Source organism: Hordeum vulgare, chromosome 2H (assembly GCF_904849725.1).
Source record: "Hordeum vulgare subsp. vulgare chromosome 2H, MorexV3_pseudomolecules_assembly, whole genome shotgun sequence".
In the NCBI taxonomy this organism is placed as follows: domain Eukaryota; kingdom Viridiplantae; phylum Streptophyta; class Magnoliopsida; order Poales; family Poaceae; genus Hordeum; species Hordeum vulgare.
Window position 1 is genome coordinate 596,313,420 of NC_058519.1, and position 20,137 is coordinate 596,333,556.

General features: G+C 47.2%; 3 protein-coding genes across 4 annotated transcripts; 1 reads left to right on the plus strand and 2 right to left on the minus strand.

Moving 5' to 3' along the window:
- The first annotated feature begins 8,139 nt into the window (after window positions 1-8,139).
- On the plus strand, window positions 8,140-10,299 carry LOC123427569. The gene is made up of 4 exons (XM_045111650.1): window positions 8,140-8,697; window positions 9,254-9,551; window positions 9,656-9,749; window positions 9,872-10,299. The coding sequence occupies exons 1-4, from the start codon at window positions 8,264-8,266 to the stop codon at window positions 10,102-10,104; spliced, it is 1,059 nt and encodes a 352-aa protein (XP_044967585.1). The 5' UTR covers window positions 8,140-8,263; the 3' UTR covers window positions 10,105-10,299.
- Window positions 10,300-10,425: 126 nt separating this feature from the next.
- Window positions 10,426-13,258, minus strand: LOC123427568 (carotenoid cleavage dioxygenase 7, chloroplastic). The gene is made up of 7 exons (XM_045111647.1): window positions 12,711-13,258; window positions 12,206-12,576; window positions 11,986-12,114; window positions 11,493-11,897; window positions 11,289-11,371; window positions 10,801-11,121; window positions 10,426-10,707 (listed from the first exon to the last, which is right to left on the minus strand). The coding sequence occupies exons 1-7, from the start codon at window positions 13,220-13,222 to the stop codon at window positions 10,564-10,566; spliced, it is 1,965 nt and encodes a 654-aa protein (XP_044967582.1). The 5' UTR covers window positions 13,223-13,258; the 3' UTR covers window positions 10,426-10,563.
- Window positions 13,259-14,415: 1,157 nt separating this feature from the next.
- On the minus strand, window positions 14,416-19,490 carry LOC123427570 (acetylglutamate kinase-like). Of its 2 annotated transcripts, none has more exons than XM_045111652.1 (2): window positions 18,191-19,490; window positions 14,416-14,874 (listed from the first exon to the last, which is right to left on the minus strand). In XM_045111652.1, exon 1 carries the CDS (start codon window positions 19,203-19,205, stop codon window positions 18,192-18,194), a length of 1,014 nt encoding a protein of 337 aa, XP_044967587.1. In that variant the 5' UTR covers window positions 19,206-19,490; the 3' UTR covers window positions 14,416-14,874; window position 18,191. The 2 variants fall into 2 exon arrangements, with proteins under 2 accessions (XP_044967587.1, XP_044967586.1); XM_045111651.1 differs by having other exon boundaries at window positions 18,173-19,484.
- Window positions 19,491-20,137: the final 647 nt, after the last annotated feature.

Genomic DNA, 20,137 nt, shown 5'->3' on the forward strand with positions numbered 1-20,137 from the left:
CAAATCCACAATTCATCGGATCTCGACAAACACACCGCCAAAGAAGATTACATCGGATAGATCTCCATGAAGATCATGGAGAACTTTGTATTGAAGATCCAAGAGAGAGAAGAAGCCATCTAGCTACTAACTACGGACCCGTAGGTCTGAAGTAAACTACTCACGAGTCATTGGAGGGGCGATGATGATGATGAAGAAGCCCTCCAACTCCAAAGTCCCCTCCGGCAGGGCACCGGGAAGGGTCTCCAGATGAGATATCGCGGAAACGGAAGCTTGTGGCGGCGGAAAAGTATTTTCGTGGATCCCTTGATTTTTTTCTATATTTTAGGGAATATATAGGCGAAAGATCTAGGTCAGGGGGCGCCAGGGAGGCCACAAGCCTGCCCACCGCCGCCCCCCTGGTGGCGGAGAGGGGGCTTGTGGGCTCCCTGTAGCCCTCCTGGCTTGGCCCACAAGCCCCCTTATCTTCTTCCGTTCGGGAAAAAATCATTCCGGGGATTTTATTCCGTTTGGACTCCGTTCCAAAATCAGATCTGAAAAGGGCCAAAAACACAGAAAAAACAGGAACTGGCACTTGGCACTGAATTAATAAGTTAGTCCCAAAAAAGATATAAAAGGTACATAAAACATCCAAAGATGACAAGATAACAGCATTAAACCATCAAAAATTATAGATACGTTTGAGACGTATCAGTTATGTGAACCATCACTTCAACCAGTGAGTGTGTAGCAGGGCGTAGGAAGTTGTTCCTGTGGCGCCTACACCAATTGAAGTGGAAGCTAATGATAGTGATCATGAGACTTCAGATCAAGTTACTAGAAACCTTGTAGGTCGACAAGGTCACGTACTGCTGCTACAGAGTGGTACAGTAAACCTGTCTTGAAAGTCATGTTGTTGGACAACAATGAACCTACGAGCTATGGAGAAGCGATGGTTGGCCCGGATTCCGACATATGACTGGAGGCCATGAAATCTGAGAGAGGATCCATGTATGAAAACAAAGAATGGATCTTTAAAAGGAAGACAGACGATAATGGTGAAAAGTCACCATTAAGAAAGCTCGACTTGTCGCGAAGATGTTTCCGACAAAGTTCGGAGAGTTGACTACGATGAGACTTTCTCACTCGTAGCGATGTTGAAAGTCTGTTGGAATTATGTTAGCAGTTGTTGCATCATTTATGAAATCTTGCAGATAGGATGTCAAAATATTGTTTCCTCGACGGTTTCTTGAGGAAAGGTTGTATGTGATACAACCTGAAGATTTTGTCGATCCTAAAGGGTGCTAACAAGTATGCAAAGCTCGAGCGATGTGAAAATATTGTTTCCTCGACGGTTTTATAAAGTTTACGAGAAACTTGTATTTCCAAAGAAGTGAGTGGGAGCACTATAGAATTTCTGATGAATATATGTGGTTGAAATATTGTTGATCGGAAATAATGTAGAAATTCTGGAAAGCATAAAGGGTTGTTTGAAAGGAGTTTTTCAAAGGAAAACCTGGATTAAGCTACTTGAACATTGAGCATCAAGATTTATGGAGACAGATCAAAGTGCTTAATAGAACTTTCAACAAAATGCATGCCTTGACAAGTTTTTGAAAGTGTTCAAAATAGATCGGCAAAAGAAGGAGTTCTTGGCTATGTTATATGGTGTGAATTTTGAGTAAGACTCAAAAGCCCGACCACGGCAGAAGAAAGAGAAAGGACGAATGTCGTCCCCTATGCATTAGCCGTAGGCTCTATAAGTATGTTACGCTGTGTACCGCACCTAAAGTGTGCTTTGCCATGAGTCAGTCAAGGGGTACAAGAGTGATCCAGGAATGGATCACTGGACAACGGTCAAAGTTATCCTTAGTAACTAGTAGACTAAGGAAATTTTCTCGATTATGGAGGTGATTAAAGAGTTCATCGTAAAGGGGTTATGTCGATGCAAGCTTTGTCACTAATCTGGATGACTATGAGTAGTAAACCGGATTCGTATAGTGGAGCAGTCATTTGGAATAGTTCCAAATGGTGCATGGTAGCAGTATCTATATGAAGGCATAGATATTTGTAAAGCAGACACGGATCTGAAAGGTTCAGACCCGTTGACTAATAAACCTCTCTCACAAGCAAGACATGATCAAACCCCAGAACTGTATGGGTGTTGGATTTATTGCAATCACATAGTGATGTGAACTAGATTATTAACTCTAGTGCAAGTGGGAGACTGTTGGAAATATGCCCTAGAGGCAATAATAAATTGGGTATTATTATATTTCCTAGTTCATGATAATTGTCTATTGTTCATGCTATAATTGTATTAACCGGAAAATGTAATACATATGTGAATATATATATCACAATGTATCCCTAGTAAGCCTCTAGTTGGCTAGCTCGTTGACCGATAGATGATCATGGTTTCTTGATCATGGACATTGGATGCCATTGATAACGGGATCACATCATTGGGGAATGATGTGATGGACAAGACCCAATCCGAAGCATAGCACTAGATCGTGTTGTTCGTATGCTAAAGCTTTTCTAATGTCAAGTATCGTTTTCTTAGACCGTGAGATTGTGCAACTCCCGGATACCGTAGGATTGCTTTGGGTGTACCAAACGTCACAACATAACTCGGTGATTATAAAGGTGCACTGCGGGTATCTCCGAAAGTGTCTGTTCAGTTGGTACGAATAGAGACCGGGATTTGTCACTCCGTATGACGGATAGGTATCTTTGGGCCCACTCGATAGAACATCATCATAATGAGCTCAGTGTGACTAAGGAGTTAGCCATGAGATGATGTGCTACAGAATGAGTAAAGAGACTTGCCGGTAACGAGATTGAACAAGGCATAGGAATACCAGCGATCGAATCTCGGGCAAGTATCATACCGATAGACAAAGGGAATTGCATACGGGATTGATTGAAGCCTTGACATCGTGGTTCATCCGATGAGATCATCGTGGAACATGTGGTAACCAACATGGATATCGAGACCCCGCTGTTGGTTATTGACCGGAGAGATGTCTCGGTCATGTCTGCATGTCTCCCGAACCCGTAGGGTCTACACACTTAAGATTCGATGACGCTAGGGTTATATGGGAATAGTGTACGAGGTTACCGAAGGTTGTTCAGAGTCCCTGATGAGATCCCGGATGTCACGAGGAGCTCCGGAATGGTGCAGAGGTAAATAATTATATATAGGAAGTGAGGATTTGATCGCCGGAATTGTTTCGGGCGACACCGGTAATGTACCTGGACCACTGGAAGAGCTCCGGGGGTCCACCGGGAGGGGCCACCAGCCCCAAAGGCCAGCGTGGGCTGGTGCGCCTCCCACCTAGGCCCAAGGCGCCACAAGAGAGGGAAGGGGGAAACCCTAGTGCAGATGGGCCTAAGGCCCATCTGGGGTGCGCCACCCCCTCTCTCTTGTCGTGGCCGCCACCACCAGCCCTAGATGGGGCTGTCGCACCCTTTGGGGGTGGGAACCCTAAAGGAGGTGCCCCCTCCCTCTCCCCCTATATATAGTGGAGGTTTTGGCTGATTTGAGACACACGAAATCTCTCTCTCGGCACAGCCCTGCTCCTCCTCTTCCGCGGTGCTTGGCGAAGCCCTGTCGGAATAACTCGTAGCTCCACCGCCACTGCGCCTCGCGCTGCCGGAGCTCTCCCTCAACCTCTCCCTCCTCCTTGCTGGATCAAGGCATGGGAGACGTCACCTGGCTGTACATGTGTTGAACGCGGAGGTGTCGTGATTCGGCACATAGATCGGAACCGACCGCGATCCGAATCGCTCCGAGTACGACTCCATCGACCCCGTTCATAGTAACGCTTTCGCTTAGCGATCTTCAAAGGTATGAAGATGCTCTACAACCATTTCCTTTAACATATTAATTTCTTTGGCTCTCCGGGTAAATAGGATAAGCAAGCGGTCGGCAGAGTCCATCGTAGGAGACCACCACGCTGTCACCGGCAACCATCATCGTCGTCACCGCTGGAGACCACCACTCCACCACCGCCGATCATTGTCATCGATCGTTGCCGCCTGTCCGCCGGCCCGCCCTTTGCCGTCGTCGAAGAGGGAGAGAGTCTCTGTCTGCACATTGACAAGTAGGGCCCAGGGTCAGATTTCTATTTAAAAAGAGAATTCTGAGGTTATGAAGTAATAAGCGTACTATTGAAGGAGTATTTTTGTGGACTTGTGAGAGGGATTTTTGGGGAGACTCCTGAATGGTGCTCTTGTACCCCTATTTTTTCGTGTATATTACTCTATCTCTCCCAAAATAAGTGACTCAACTTTGTACTAACTTTAATACAAAGTTAGGGGGTGTTTGTTTACATGGACTTTTTGGTGTAGGGACTAAAAAGTTTCTTTTAGTCTCATCTAAACCAAACATGAGGGACTTCTAGGGACTAAAAGTGGGCATTTGGGACTAAAGAAAGAAGTCCCTAAGAGAGAGTCTTTTTTGGATTTTTTCCAATAGTGCCCCTGCTTTTAGCATGTTATTTAATAACCTCTAGTCCATTAGCAGGGGTAACATGATCTTTTAGCATGTTATTTAATAACCTTTAGTCCATGTTTAGTCCCTGAAACCAAATAGGTAAGGACTAGCAAAAGGGCCTGTGCGTTGCAATGGGAGAAAAAAATACCACACACTTTTAATCTTTTTATAATCATTTTGATTTATTAAAATAATAAGCTAACTAACTAATGTAGTCAGTCCTATCCTATTTTGTTGAGAAATCAACCCATCCATCGTTAATTCCACCATGAGGAAAAATTGAGCGGGACAAGCAAAGCAAAACAAAGAAGCTACGTGAATTGGTCAATAGACTGTTATCTTATTTCACTCATGGGTTAGAGAATGTGGGATCAGATGACAAACTGAAGGTGGTGTTCCATTCTGTGTCTCTACAACAATACAATCTTACATTCAATACATTCATTCATCAGCAAACAAATCCCCACAAAACAAATTTTCTTGCCAGTGCTTGGCACACGGTTGGAGGCATGGGGAGGGGATCTCACCAGATGATGAGTTCCTGTCGGAGGAGGGGATACGATGAGGGGAGCAAGGGTTAGGCGCCTCTATCTGGCCATAAGGAGTCGCCGTTGCCGCGCCATAACCTCAGAGTTCCCCGTGTGAGTCATGGAGGCCCGCCTCCACCTGCAAGTAATTCGCTCTGTCGCGTCGCCGCCGTTCTGCATCGAGGAGACGCATCATCCCCAGCCACTGTAGATGTCACGTTGATTTGATCCAGAAGCTGTGCTCGAGCGCCGAAACGGGGGCAGCAAGCGGGTAGAGGTACGGCCGCGGAGGCGGGTGGGTTGAGATCGACAACAGTGGTGGTTGAGGTCGGCCGCGGCGGCGATTGGTGTGGCAGCGGCCTGGGCACACGCCAGGGTGGACCAGGGTCGACGCGATGCGCTCGAGCGCTGCAAGGGGGGCAGTAAGCGGGGAGAGGTACGGCCGCGGAGGCGGGTGGGTTGAGATCGGCAGCGGTGGCGGTTGAGGTCGGCCGCGGCGGCGAGTGGTGTGGCGGCGGACTGGGCACAGTCCAGGGTGGTCCAGGGTCAACGGGAGGAGGCGATGCGTACGGATATAATTTTTGCAGCGAATCGTTTTTTTCCTTTTGCGTTGCAGATAAATGATGGAGCGCGGGTTGAATAACGAAAATTACAGAGACTTTTTTATAAAAATGTCGCGGTGGGTTTTCCGACGGAAACAATAGCATCTTTATTAGTAGGTAAGGGCTAGGGATTTTTTAGTTGAGACTAAAAAAATCCTAGGACTTTTTAAACAAACAGACCCTTAATATAATTTTGAGTCACGTAATTTGGACGGAAGGAGTATAAAATTAGTAGAGATAAATACATTGTGAGTGCCTTAACTTGTCTGACGCGGTCACTTTGGTTCCTAAAGTTGAAAAATGCGTAAAATCGGTGTCGTAACTTGTCTCTCCGTTCAAATACAGTGCATCCTCGCGTATTAAGTCGTATGTAGCACAAACATGGCAAGTTAGAGTTTCGTGGCCCACATGTCAGTGGCCGGTGGCGCGTCGTGGTGATTTTCTTTTACGGTCCCTTAATCCCCTATCTCTTCTATCTGAGTCGCACCGCTTCGTGCCCTCTCCTCTTCTCCCGATCATTGCAAGGCGGCGGCGAAGCTGGTGCGGCACGGCACGGCGACCGGCGGCGTCCGCGGCGATGGATGGCCCGCGTCGTCGACGTCCAGGCGAGGGACCTCCTTCCTACTGTTAGTACCTTCATTTCTCTGTTGTTCCTCCCTTTTCAGGCGTAATAGGGCTAGGGTTTTTTGGGGGGTTATCAAGGAGGGGACTTTTTATTTGAAAGGGGATGATCTTGGATATGTGGCAGTGATAGTTCTCTTATTTGTGCAGTACAATTTGATGGAATGTTCTAAGTTGAGATCCATCACAAAGGGTTTTTCTATGGAAGTGATAGCAACATGACCTACATGGATCATGAAATCGATTGGTTTGATGGTTGTGACACTGATAGTTGGTCAATTCTGTGGATTGACGATTTCCTTCTCCAATTGGGATATAATAGAGTAATCTCCAAGATTGATGTGTACTCGAGCAAACCTAGGAATTCTATGTGTGATGGCCTACAGTTGATTGCGTCTGATGCAGACATTGTCCTTATGATTGCTGCAACAGTGGATCACAAAAACTTGCTCCTACTGGTAGATCATGCTGACACCCTAGAGTCAGTAAGCATTGATGATGTGTTGGGAGTGGGGATGCATGAGCTCCCAAGGGTTATTACTCCAGTTAAGTCGGCAAAGGGTAAAGAAAATGTACCCAGCTTTGACAAACCAGAAATTCCAAGACATATGAGATGTAACTACAAGAAAGCAAAAAAGATTTATGTCATTTGGTGAAGGCAGTAGCTCACATGTTACAAATCAGGAATTTGAGGAAGAAGATGACAATTGTGAGACTACAAGAAAGCAAAAAAGATTTATGTCATTTGGTGAAGGCAGTAGCTCACATGTTACAAATCATGAATTTGAGGAAGAAGATGGCAATTGTGAGACTGATGATAGTGGTGCTCAAGATGCAAATGACAGTAGTGAAGAACATGGAGATGATGCCAATGAAGAAATTGAAACAGATGAGGACTTTTATGAGAGTGATTATGAAGTAGCAGAAGGTGATGATGATCTGTTTGATAACAATGTAGACAAATATGTTGATGATTATAGAGAGAAGGAGATTGTGCAGGACTTTGAAGGTGAACTTCCTGAAGATGCCTTAGATGACAACCATTTGAACATGTCGAAAGAAGAAGGAGACAAGCTTAGGCACAAATTTAGCACATTCAATCCATCTACTGACCTGAAAGCACCGGCTTTTAAAGTTGGCATGATTTTTGGTGACATGAAAGAGCTCAGGCTTGTTGTGGTTGCATACAACCATCTCTACCGGCAAGGAGGGGGGGGGGGAAATGACGCCGGCCTTCTGTCCTCCTCGTCTAGATCCACGTCGGCCAAGGACGAATCGAAGAAGATGACGCCGCTGCCGTGGTCGCGTGTATAGAATTAGGGATTTCCTTTTTTGATTTGGGAATTGAGGGAACTGACCATATACATGGAGAACAAGGGCTTTTTTGCGACTTTAAACTAAACTGCAGGGGGTTTTCCGTAAAAGAATCAGCATTACATCACCACGACGCGCCACCAGCCACTGACATGTGGGCCACGACAATCTGACATGCCACTTGTGCGCTACATACGGCTGAATACGCGAGGAGGCACTGTATTTGAACGAAGGGACAAGTTACGACACCGATTTTGCGTATTTTGCAACTTTAGAAACCAAAGTGACCGCGTCGGACAAGTTAAGGCACTCACGGTGCATTTATCTCAAAAAAGGTGATGCACATTAAACAAGGTGGCAGAAAATCTTGGGCGGCACGCAGGGGTCGTTATCAGAGAACGCATTAATAGCCACAAGCGAAAAGAACAGCCGACGTGGATTTGCTCGCATATTACACTCCACGCAAAAATGAAAACATCTCACGGCATCAGATAAAATATTTATAGTTGAAAAGACATCCTAACAACAGTATTTATCGCGGAATCCCCTTTGCCTTCCAAGAGGAAGATAAATTAAGTAACCGAGGACACCGCGTAAATACCCAAACGAACCGGTTGCTTCGAGCATCGCCGCTAACCAACTCGGCCTCCTCCTAAACACAAGCCTCGTCACGCGAGGGGAAAGCGAGGCGACCGGCGACCGGCGGCGAGGCCGGAGCCATGGTGGTCCACGTCGTGTACAGGAGGCGGGAGAACAGCTGGAGGGGAGCCGACTCGTCCGTCAGGTTCCTGGGCGCCTCCATGAGCAGCAACCAGCCGAGCAAGCACCAGGTCCGCCTCGCCGGCCGCGGCGGGATCGGCCACGCCCCCACCTCCCCCACCGGCGGGCGCAAAGGAGGCCTCTCTCTGCGCGCCACCTCGCCTCCTCCGCCGACCGTCTCCATCGCCTCCGTCGCTGCCTGGGATTCCATCAGGCTGCGGCTCGACGGCGAGGAGGGGCTCAAGGAGTTCTTGGCCGCCGGGGATAAGACCGCCGGGGTAGAGGAGGAGGCGGCGGTTTACGCCAGCGAGTGGCCGGCGGGCGGGGAGGAGGTGACGTTCGACGCCCCGCCTACAGATGAGGAGGTCCACGCCGCCGTCGCCAGCATCCAGCAGTAAGATTTGTTTATGCTTAATCTATCAACTGGTTCTCCAAACAAGAATCTTAATCTATCAATCAACTTGATTGATCAAGTATTACTTCTGGTAGTACGTTATGTACTGATGATCAGTTGATCGTCGCCCTATGATTGGGAGATCGGAACTGTCTTGAACAATTATTACCTGCTGGTTATTTTAATCTTGTGATTGTTCTGGAATTTAGATGGATATTTTCCCGTGATTTATCACGTTTATGTATGAGCACAGCTCCAGCCATGCTACTTTCCTTGCAGATTACTCTTGCTTGTATTTTTGAAAGTGTTTAAGGGTGTGCGCCCAATTGTATTCATGCTACAAAGTTCAGTTGGATCCCACTCTCGTGATGGTGCACCAATTGCAGTTTACGCACTCCATTGTTGCTTAATTATAGACTGCTACCCTGTTGTAGGGCGCACACTCTCCTTCGTTATCATTACTTACAGCTTGTCTGCTCTGTGGTTGTTTAATTGATGCTATCTGGGTTATACATGTTCTATCTGAACAAATTAAGCAAAATTATGTCCTATGCAGGGTATTTGAGAATCCTTCCGGTGAGGATTCTGATGGACTCGAGTTACAAGCGCTCGCACTGCCCATCGCCGGACTCCCTTCATCTGGGATGTTTGTTAACTATTTCACTGCCGATTCTGATGCATCCGAGAAGCAAACCGTCCAAATATCCAACTTAGGGAATTCTCCATCCAACATTGGATTAGACGATTGCACTGAACCTGCCGCACTTGCCCTTAACTCAACGGCTCTTATGACAAGGGAACATCAAAATGTACTGGATGCATTCCAGCTGTTGCAAGAAGATGCGTCTGTTCAGGTGAATACTGCTTGATTTGATTATAGAAGAATCTCCCTAAGAAAATTGACAAAAAATCACTAGCTTTTCTTCTTTGCTGTGACTTCCTTTCTCCCTCGATGCAGAAAATGGTGATGGCCTTGTCAACTGATAAGGCTGTATGGGATGCTGTCATGAACAATGAGGTGGTGCAAGAATTTAAGAAGTCTTTCCAGGATGGTACGTGACCCTTTTTGATGATCTTCATATGTAGTACATTTTTATGTTGACTTGTCGTGGATGAAAGATGACCTTTTGATAGTTGCTGTGGAATTTTATGAACTTCAGTACCTTCTTTTCAGCTAAGGAAACTGATACCAAGGGGAGCTCTAGTGCTCCTCCTGGAATGATGCAATGGGTCCTGGAGAACACCCAGGCGAAGATTAAGGAGTTCCTTGAGAAGATACTTCAGCTCGTGCACACGGTCTTCCAGGCCCAGAGCATGGACTACGATTTGTCCGACGATGTCGTGAGAATGTCCTTCATGCTCTCGGTGTTCGTCTTCATCGTGGTAACAATAGCTCGCATAAAGTGAGCACAAACAATTCGTCGACTTCACACTTGGTGGTCAGTATTGTACAGGATCAGTTATAGTCCTAGTAATTTTCGTATATAGGTTAGCTATGGTTGTGAACTTGTGATCAAGAACAGTGTCAGTCTTAGTTTCCAGTTCTAGAACATTAAAAGTTGCCGAGGTGTTACGATTCTTAGTCGAAACTATACGTGTTTACTCTTTGCGCTGTGGTTTTATTCGTGTTAAGCATCCATGGCTCATATAATCATATCAACTGCATCAGTCATGCTTGTTATCCAGCTGTGAAAAACGAATGCAGTACGAGGGTTCAGTGATGCAAGATTTGACAAGCTCCTACGAATGGTTGTTGTATAAGAACGGATCAGGCTATACATTTTACACTCATATATCAAAATCGATCAGATTTTTGTCTAGTTTTGGGTGCCTGACAATTGCTCGGATGCCTTCGATTTTCGCTTTTCATTCATCTGCCCAGAACCCATGGAATCCCATTGGGAAGGTGAGGTGCTTTGGCACTTCAAGTTTTGCCACAAGTGCACCTCTTTTCCCTATCTTTCTTGCATCCAACACCATCAGGTGGCATCTGTCTTCGGAGACTGCATACTGCAAAACGAGACAAGGGCGTGAAATCATGCAAATTCAGAGGCCAAGAATAGTTTCTTAGAGTTTTGTATATACTGACAGAATTGTATTTACCTCTACAAGAAGAACATAGCCGTGATCCTCCCCACCGCCGGTGGGGATGAAGACGGGCTCCCCGACGAACTTGCGGCCCTCGGAAGACCACCGCCTCGCCGACCCATTCGAGACATCGACCTTCACAACACTGTCAAATGGGAAATATGGGAGTAATTTGCGCGAACCGGATGCAGCGCCCGCGTAAATGAACCTATTCCTCTTGTTGGCATAGCTCGGATTTATCGCAGGGAAATCCGCCGGCCTGTTCCACTGATCGGACAGTCTCTTCACGGAGCATCTCCGGTATGCTCCTCCTCTCTTGTCGAGCTCAATTGCCACCTGCATTGGCCATGATAAAATTACTGAAATTAGTTTTGGTGTATCCAGCCATTTTTAGTACCAATCAATTTGCCAAAGGCCCGAACACGTAGCTCAAACTGGACCCAAATTCAACTGAAATTTGACCAGAGTTCGGATTCTGATTATTAAAACGAGCATTCGTTCACCTTGACGAGCCGAGGCAGCAACTCCTTGGTCTTCACCGTGTTCATGAAGGAAGGGTCCAGCTTCTTGTTCTTCCAGTTGTAACCTAGCGCAGACATGTCAGTCACTCACTTCGATCATCATCGCACCCGGGCAATAACACAAGTGCAGACGTAGATGAACTGAATGTTTATTGAGCTGGTGCCATGCCGACGGCGAGACGTTACCGAACATCCTGTGGAAATGGAACCAGTGGTAGGAGCAGCCCGACATGTGCAGGTGCAGGTCCAGGCCGCCGCGGCCGTTGTCCTCCTCGAAGGCGTTGCCGACGTGCAGCGACCACATCTGCGCCGGCGCCTCGACGGGCACGGTCCAGTCGCGGCCGCTGGCCACGGCCTCCGTGGAGCGCGGCAGCAGGTAGACCGGCGTGGTCCGGCTGCTCGGGTCCAGCGCCAGCGCCGCGATCATGGGGTGCGTGCCCGTCATGGCCAGCACCGACCCCGGGATGTCGAGCCTGATCCTGTTGCCCAGGACGACGTAGTGCGAGTCGGTGAAGCCCCAGTCGTGGATCATGAGGTGCGCCGGCAGCACGAACTCCCTCTTCCGCACCAGCCCGAAGCCGGCGTCGAACTCTGCGGCGGAGTTACACCGGTGAGCTGAGCACGCGACACTGATTTGAATTGAAAGGGCATATGGATGGACGAGGGCGGTGGTGCAGACCGTAGAAGGTGAAGTTGGCACGCGGGAGGAGCATGTCCTCGGCGTTGCAGGCCACCATGAGCAGCCGGTTGCGCTTGGGGTCGACCTTGTAGTGCGCCAGCAGCCTCTTGGGCGGCATGCTGAACACGCCTGCACGCACGAACGTCAGATCATCGGTCGCGCACCCAGGAGTGAGTGAATGGTAGTAGTACTGTGCGGTACTGTGGGATTGGGTACGCACCACTGAGGACTGGGCGCAGCAAGCGGGTGGCCACGTCGAGCCCGGCCTCCGCCAGCCAGGGCCGCCGGCGGCGGCCCAGGCGGCGCCGTGCGGGAGGGACCGCGTCGTCCCCGCGATCGCCGAGCGCGAGCAGGTCGAAGGGGCCGACGGTCTCCAGCGTCTTGGGGTCGAGCTCGTACGGCATGCCGCCCTCCCAGAGGCAGAGCAGCCGGCCGCCCCACCAGAGCACGCTGGTGTTGGCCACGTTCTTCATCACCTTCACGTTTCCCACCCTGTGCCCGCCCTGCAGCACCGAGAAGGGGCCCCGGTGCGTGAACCTCCACGAGGCGCCGTCACCCTTCTCCTCCGTCTTCGCCGCCGTCTCCACGTACCTGCACATACGTACACGTGCTCTATAAACTCACACCGTGATCGTCGTCGAACGTCGATGGACGACATTACAGTACACGCCGCCAAATTCCCAAGGTGGCACGGCGGCTGGCTTGCTTGGTGGTGCGTAGCGTACCGTGCGGCGTAGTGCACGCCGTCGCCGGGGTGGAAGCGGAAGGAGCGGAGGTAGCCGTGGCCGTCGAGCGGGTGGACGGTGGAGCCGTGGTCGTCGGAGAACATGCCGGGCCCGGCGAGGTAGTAGGTGCCGGCCGGGAAGTCCGGCGGGATGGCGCCCTCGGTGACGCGGAGCTGCACGGGGGCGGGCGTCTCGGCGCGCTGCGACCGGAAGAGGAGGTTGTAGTCCCAGAACGCCGCCGACAGCGTGTCTGGCTCCGTCGCCGCGGCGGTGGCGCTCGCCTTGCCGAGAACGGCGGCTCGGACGAGCGGGCGCGGCGGCGGGACGTGGAGGCGAGGGCGGTGGTGCACGACGGCGTGCATGGTCGCGATCGCGCATATCGCCATGCTAGGGCGCTGGTCTCTTTCGGTCGTTGGGTTCCTTGCGGTTTGTAGCCTGTAATGACGCTCGCTGGTCCTTCCACAACTCACAAGAGTGACAAAGTGTGCCTTTTGGCCTTTGGAATATTTCATTTTTGTCTGGTCTAGTATTTATAATTGCAACGAGCTCGCTTTCTTGATGGGAAGAATCGATGTTCAATATAGTACTATAAACATGAGATGGTATACGTAGGTCTTACAAGGAGTAGGAGTATGGAGCGAGCGCCAACGGTTTTGTGAGGTGTTTTGGAGGGTTTTGGCCAGGGAATCCTTGTTATTTCTGGAGTGGAATCCAAGGAATGCGGTTATCCTCTTGCGTCGAACAAATTTGCCAGTGGTGCCTCTGTTTATTATTCTACAGATATAAGCTTTGTTGGAACATCACAGTACTGAGTACTGACTGACTAATTAATGTCGCAATAATCCTGATAAGGACAGAATTTTCAACATATAAACAACGGTTTTGCTAGAATACATATAGATGTGACATAAGTATTGCACATCTAAGACCTTGTTTGGAACCACAATAGATTATAATAATCTGGTTTATGAAGATAGATTATATAATCTGGTTTATAAAAATAATCCAGGTAGGCATGTTTGAAGGCCAGATTATATAAACTGTAATTCAGGTTTTACATTATACAATGACATATCTGCCCTGTTTATAAAAATAGGACGGTGGCGGTAGCAGTAGGTAATTATCTTTAAGTTTACAAGGGTAATAGGTCATTAGTAATTCATAATCTGATTTTAGCTGGGATAGAGTAGATTATGAGTTTTTAATAATCTGGTCATCTAGTTTGTAAAATCTACAATATAAACTATCCTGTTTGAAAACATAATAGATTATAAAAACCAGAGTATATAATCTGGTGGTTCCAAGTAGGGCCTAAGTTTTATATTATTGATCTTACGTGAAGATTCATGTAGGATTTTTTTTTCTTTTTATGCTTGATTTAATCAACTATGTCACATCTAAATATGACATAGACACACCCATAAACAAAGCACCACTCGCTGTCGTTGATCAGTTCCACCAGGCTGCTTAAGATCCAGTCCTTCCCCACCCTTCTGTCTCGAGCGTGTTGAGTACTACCAGGCAATACGACGATTCCCTGCACCACGTGGCTTCTGAACAGATGCTTAAACCCCAGTGTAATCTGTAAAGAAGGTGATGCACAGTTTACCACTTACCTCATCTGACCAAACTGAGCACAACACATGCAGAGATGAAAAATCAAGGGAAGCTCAACAGGGAATAAACAAGACACTACGACAGATAATAATAAACAATACGGGTACTAAGCAATGCACGCCAATAATATTCAGTATCACGGAAGAATAGCAAACAGGCAACATAATGGGGAATAGATTCTGCAACGACCAGCACAGTGGTCACAGATTTCCTCCTCTTTTCTCTCACAATATCCCCGTCCAACAAATTAGATGTAGCAGCGTAAGAGTTTCGATGAATGCGGTAAATTAAATACTGAAAAGAAGGCAGGCACCGTTCCTTTTTAGATGTGGGTGGAGTTCACTATGCCCATGACATGGTGGTCGAACCGACGAGAAGAATCAACCCATCTCAGTCTCCCGCATCCTCATGGCTAGCATAATTTGGCCCTTGACGTAGCAGCGCTCAATCGAAGACCTTTTCTCCATCCACTTGGTTTCCACAGTTCTATCCATCACTCGCACTTAGCTCTGCGCGCCTGTACTGGCGCTTGAAATTTTACAAGAACCTGAAAAAAAAAAGTCAAGCTTTTAGCTAAGAAAATTCCTACAAAGAATTCCAAGTAGAATGGATATAGCATCAGTGATTTCAGTTCACATGCAAAAGTATGAAGCGGAACTGAGAATAAATGAACACCCTTTTCTTTTCGACCAATGGTACATCGCTGGAAGTTCAGACTGAAATAGGTGAATGCCAGAAAAAAAAATCCTTTTACCGCTGAATAACTCTATTTCCTGATTTACCAACAAAACCCTATATATATTTCCATGACAATAGGTTTTGAATTTTCCTTCCTTCTATGGCATCACCACCATCATTGTCCTGTTGTCTAGTGCGCAGACAAATAGATACCAAGCTGTCAAGATGGTCGCACTAATGGTATGCAAGAGCGAAAACTCAAAATTGGATGGCATGGAAGGAATAAGGAGTTGCTCTTCTTCCGGCAAAATAAATAAATTATCGGTGGCAAATCAGGGATTGTTGTGTTACTCGGTGGAACAGAAGGAATTCTCAAAAACCACTGTCGGCCATTGGGATGAATCTTTTTTTGTGAGATTCAATGCTTACCACCAAAAGGTATCACTAGCAAGCAGCCCACTGAACATAGGGATAGAATAATGGACCAACACTTACCAGTATATTCCCTAAATGAAACACTCGCCAGTATATACTGGACACAAATAGCAGATGTACTAGTCTGGTGATAAGCAAAACCACAGTTCACTTGTAAACTGTTCCATTCCAATTTTCAACCTTAAAACAGGTTCTGTACCCAGAGTTTCTTTTCAACAACAGTTCTAAAATATATGGAAAAAGTTCAAAACTTGGTAGATCTAAATGCTAGAGAGAGTAAAAGTAGGCGCCGCAATTGTCAAGACTACCAGTGCATGGATACAATGCTGGGAGCAGCCTCGGCAGGAGATGGGAAATTTAACAGCAGTATGTTAACAGAAGAATGTTAAATTTCTCTATGTTAAGATAGCTTAACACACTGATTATATTATTTTAATACTGCAGTGACAGGGTGGATATAATGGAGAAAGTGCTGGTGCTTGCATCTTTATTACCAGGATCTTTCATGATTAATACAGTACTCCCTCCGTCCGGAAATACTTGTCCTAGAGATGAACGTATCTAGACTTATTTTAGTCATAGATACGTCCATTATATCCATTTCTAGGACAAGTATTTCCGGACGGAGGGAGTATTTGCCAAAGACCAGGGAAAGGGAAGGCCTTCTGCTGAAGTTAAGGAGCCCTTCAGAATGAAAACATGTAACTGGCCAGTGGGTAAATGCAGTTGCAGGTCAGTCAATGCTTATTGACAAGACCACTGTTCAGGATATTGGTAACTGGTACCATATCGGTCAGGGGCTGATAAGGGATTAATCGGCAAATCGGCCATTTAACTGAATATATCGGTACCCCATCTATCGGTAGGTTAACTAGGGCCATATCTATATATCTGAGACTGCATAGCAACATGCATTGTACTGAGTGTCTAAATATGCAATGCTAGGCTACATAGCAACAAGAAAGAGTGTTACCTTGATGTTCTGATGATATCAAAATCTACATAGAAGAGCAGAAACAACAACAACAACAACAACATAGCAGCAGTAATTGTACATCACTATCTAACATCAAAGGAGAGCAGCACAGCAACAATACTACTTGTACATCACATACGAGAACAGCACAGCAGCAGCAGCAGCAGCAGCAGCAGTACATCAGCATTTATAGAACAACACAACATAGGAGAGTAGTGCTTCTGTTCTTGGCATAGGAGAGTAGTTTTGGGCCAAAATATGCTGCCCAGTTAATCGGCCCAGTTGATAATTCGGCTTGACAACCGATAAATCGCTTGTCAAACCGATTAACTGGGCCTCCCAGTTAATGGGCCGAATAGGCCTTTCTCGTATTAGAGGGGGGCGAATAGCAGTTAACTGCAGTTAATCGGCCGATATTTGTAACAATGGACAAGACTACTCCAGCCATACTTTTTTTGGCTCTCAATAAGTTTTGGAGATGGTGAATCACCCCCTCCACCTATTTATATCTAATGCAGTGAGTAGTTAATCATTTATTGGTTTTTTAGTGTTCTTAGTTTCATAGACAGGTGTACCATAAACATCGACTGTAGTGAAGAAGGATGAGATAGAACTCATGAAATTCTAAAGAATGTAATTTACCTGCCTCTCAGACAAGGCTATAACAAGACAAGTAGCTCTATTGAACGGAAATAAGTGCATAACTGATATACACATTTGGTGACTTCAATCAAACACGGAATACCATTTCCTCAATTACTGCACTAAGCGAAATATTCCATATCCTTTTAGCAACCTATGAAGGTTAAACCCAAGCAACAATACTATGCAAACTTGAGGTAAATGCTAATATTAAGCCAAAATGTAACTGTTTTACACTTTTACTTGGAATTGGAATGTTGGAGTAGTGAATTCAAAAGCAAAACAAAAATAACAAAGTTTAGCCCTTGCATTACTTAAAATGATCATAAAAAATATGTGAAATGTGAATGAAGAAATGACTTATATGAAACACTGTAGTTCGAACCATTGTTTCTACAGAAATGTTGACACTGAACATGTCGACATCATGAATGTCATGGCATGAAAACAAAATAAATTGGTTAGCTTGGGTAAGACAGTAAGAGGCCCTAGTGATGGATGGCCATATATTTAGTTTTCCTTCGATTGTGCCATCACAGTTTGACAACCAAGAATGTCTAAAAAGGGTGACCAGCACTATTAGTGTCCCAAACAATACTTGTGTACAATATTTTAAAGCATACAGTCGTTATTAGGTGTCTTCAAAGCAAATGCCATATTTTTGTGAAACAACATTGCTAATTGGAGCTTAATGAAATCACCAGCTACCCATTTTTTATACCAGCTATCCCATGAATCACATCAATTTTCAAGATGTATTCAAGTACATATGTGATGCATCAGGTTACGATCTTTGCAATTGAATCCCATAGGAAATTTAGAACTACGCTTACAAGAAGGAAGATTTTACAGTCATGCAAAATTGCAAAATTACGCTTATCACTAAGAAAAGAAATGGCACAGATGCTACTATTCTTGCTTTGCTAGACAAAAACCCATACCACGGCCCAACAAAAGAAGCTTTATTTGAATAAAATGTAACCTCAGTCAGTATTACTCCCCTACAGTTGACAAATGTCAGGAAGGTACTCTTATTGCAATCATGAGGTGAGGCCACATTGGCATAAATTACATGGCAGATTGGCAGTATGAACAGAAAGGCATAAGAAAGTACCAAGGAGGCATTGTACACCTTAGCCAGTGATCATTGTGCCAGTGCCCTCATCTGTGAGAATCTCGAGCAGCAGCGAGTGCGGGACACGCCCATCGATGATGCTTGCAGTGTGCACACCCTGGGCGAGAGCTCTCACGCAGCATTCCACCTTTGGGATCATTCCACCAGCAACCTGCCCACCGGATACCATCTGCCGCACCCCAGCGATATCAATCTCCTTCACCAGGCTCCCAGGGTCATTACGGTCCGCCAGTATCCCAGACACATCTGTGAGCAGCAGCAACTTCTCTGCGCCCACCGCAGCGGCAATCTCACCTGCAGCCGTGTCCGCGTTGATGTTGTAGGCTTGCCCTGTCTCGTCGGCGGCCACGGTGGCAATGACCGGGATGTGGCCAGAGGCGATGATGGGGTGGAGGACTGAGGCGTCCACCCGCGCGACTTCGCCAACGAAGCCAAGGGCTGCGGCGTTGGGGGAGGGGCGCGCGGTGATGAGGCGCGCGTCCTTGCCGCAGAGGCCGACGGCCGTGCCGCCGGCGAGGTTGATGAGGGAGACGAGGTTCTTGTTGACCTTGCCAACGAGCACCATCTCGACGACCTCCATGGTGAGCGCGTCCGTGACGCGGAGGCCGTTGCGGAACTGCGGCTCGACGCCGACGCGGAGCAGCCAGGAGTTGATCTCGGGCCCGCCGCCGTGGACGAGGACGGGGCGGAGGCCGACGCAGGAGAGGAGGACGAGGTCGCGGATCACGGACGACTGCAGCTCGGGGGACTTCATCGCGGCGCCGCCGTACTTGACCACCACCGTCTTGCCCTTGAAGCGCTGGATGAAGGGGAGCGCCTCCGAGAGCACGTCGACGCGGCTGAGCGCCGTCGCCCCCGGCGAGACCGCCGTGGATGTGGCGGAGATGCGGAGGCGGCGGCCGGGGGCGTGAGAGGCGACGATTGGCTTGGCGTGGTTGGGGGTGGATGCGGGGGTAAAGAGCGGCGTGGATGCGAGTAGGGAGGAAGAGAGCTGGGGCTTCGTGAGGAGCATGGCTGCGGCGGCGGTCGTTGGGTCGGGGGCTGGGCTGGTGCTCGACGGAATGCCTAGCCGGAGGGGGAGGAGGTGGAGGCGCTGGACAGGTTAGCGTCGTGCTAGGTGTTGACTGCGGGTGCCTGCGGCGGGCAGGGGAAGTGTTGAGCAAGTTGGGTTTTTCTTTTCTTTAAACACAGTAAGTTGGGTTTGGAGCAAGCAAAATTCAGGGTTCTCTAAAAATTCGAGATCCGATTTGTTGTTCATGCACCATTTTGATCTCATTTGTCTATTTTTCTGAGAGCTGTTGAGAGGTTTAAATAATTTAAAAATTGGAACGGACCTTACGCAGGAACTTTTTTTACCATGGGAAAAATTGATTTTTTTTAATTCTTTTAATATTTGTTCTGATTTTATTTTTTCTAGTCACGTGTACATGAGTTTGGGCACCGAAACTCTGCACTCGGTGGGATGTCTATACTGAGAATTTACAGCAGTAGCTGAATGTCGGCCCGTTGCTATGAAATTTCTCTATTTTTGTCGTAATTTACAGTCGCTTAAACGTTTGTGTCATAATTCAAAGAAAAAAAATAGTTCCTGATTTCATGTAAAAAAGGTGTTTCAATATATAAGTCAATCGAAACTACCGTTGGGGTGACTCGTGAGACGACTCTAGAATTGTTTGTGCATTACACATGGTAGGCCGCCACTCCAATATCATGGGGGCACAGGGGAGGGGATTCCTCCTTCTCACATATTATGTATTAAGATCTTTATGACTAATATTGGACATGATTCAAAATGTTCTTTTGGACACGTTGTAAGAAAGTAAATACGATCATGTACGTAGATACGGGCTGGGCCAAGGCTCGTGTACATGAACAGTCAACGGACGACAGCAACGGTGTCATGTTCATCGGAGCCAACTGGTCGGGTCGGAACGGAGGAAACAA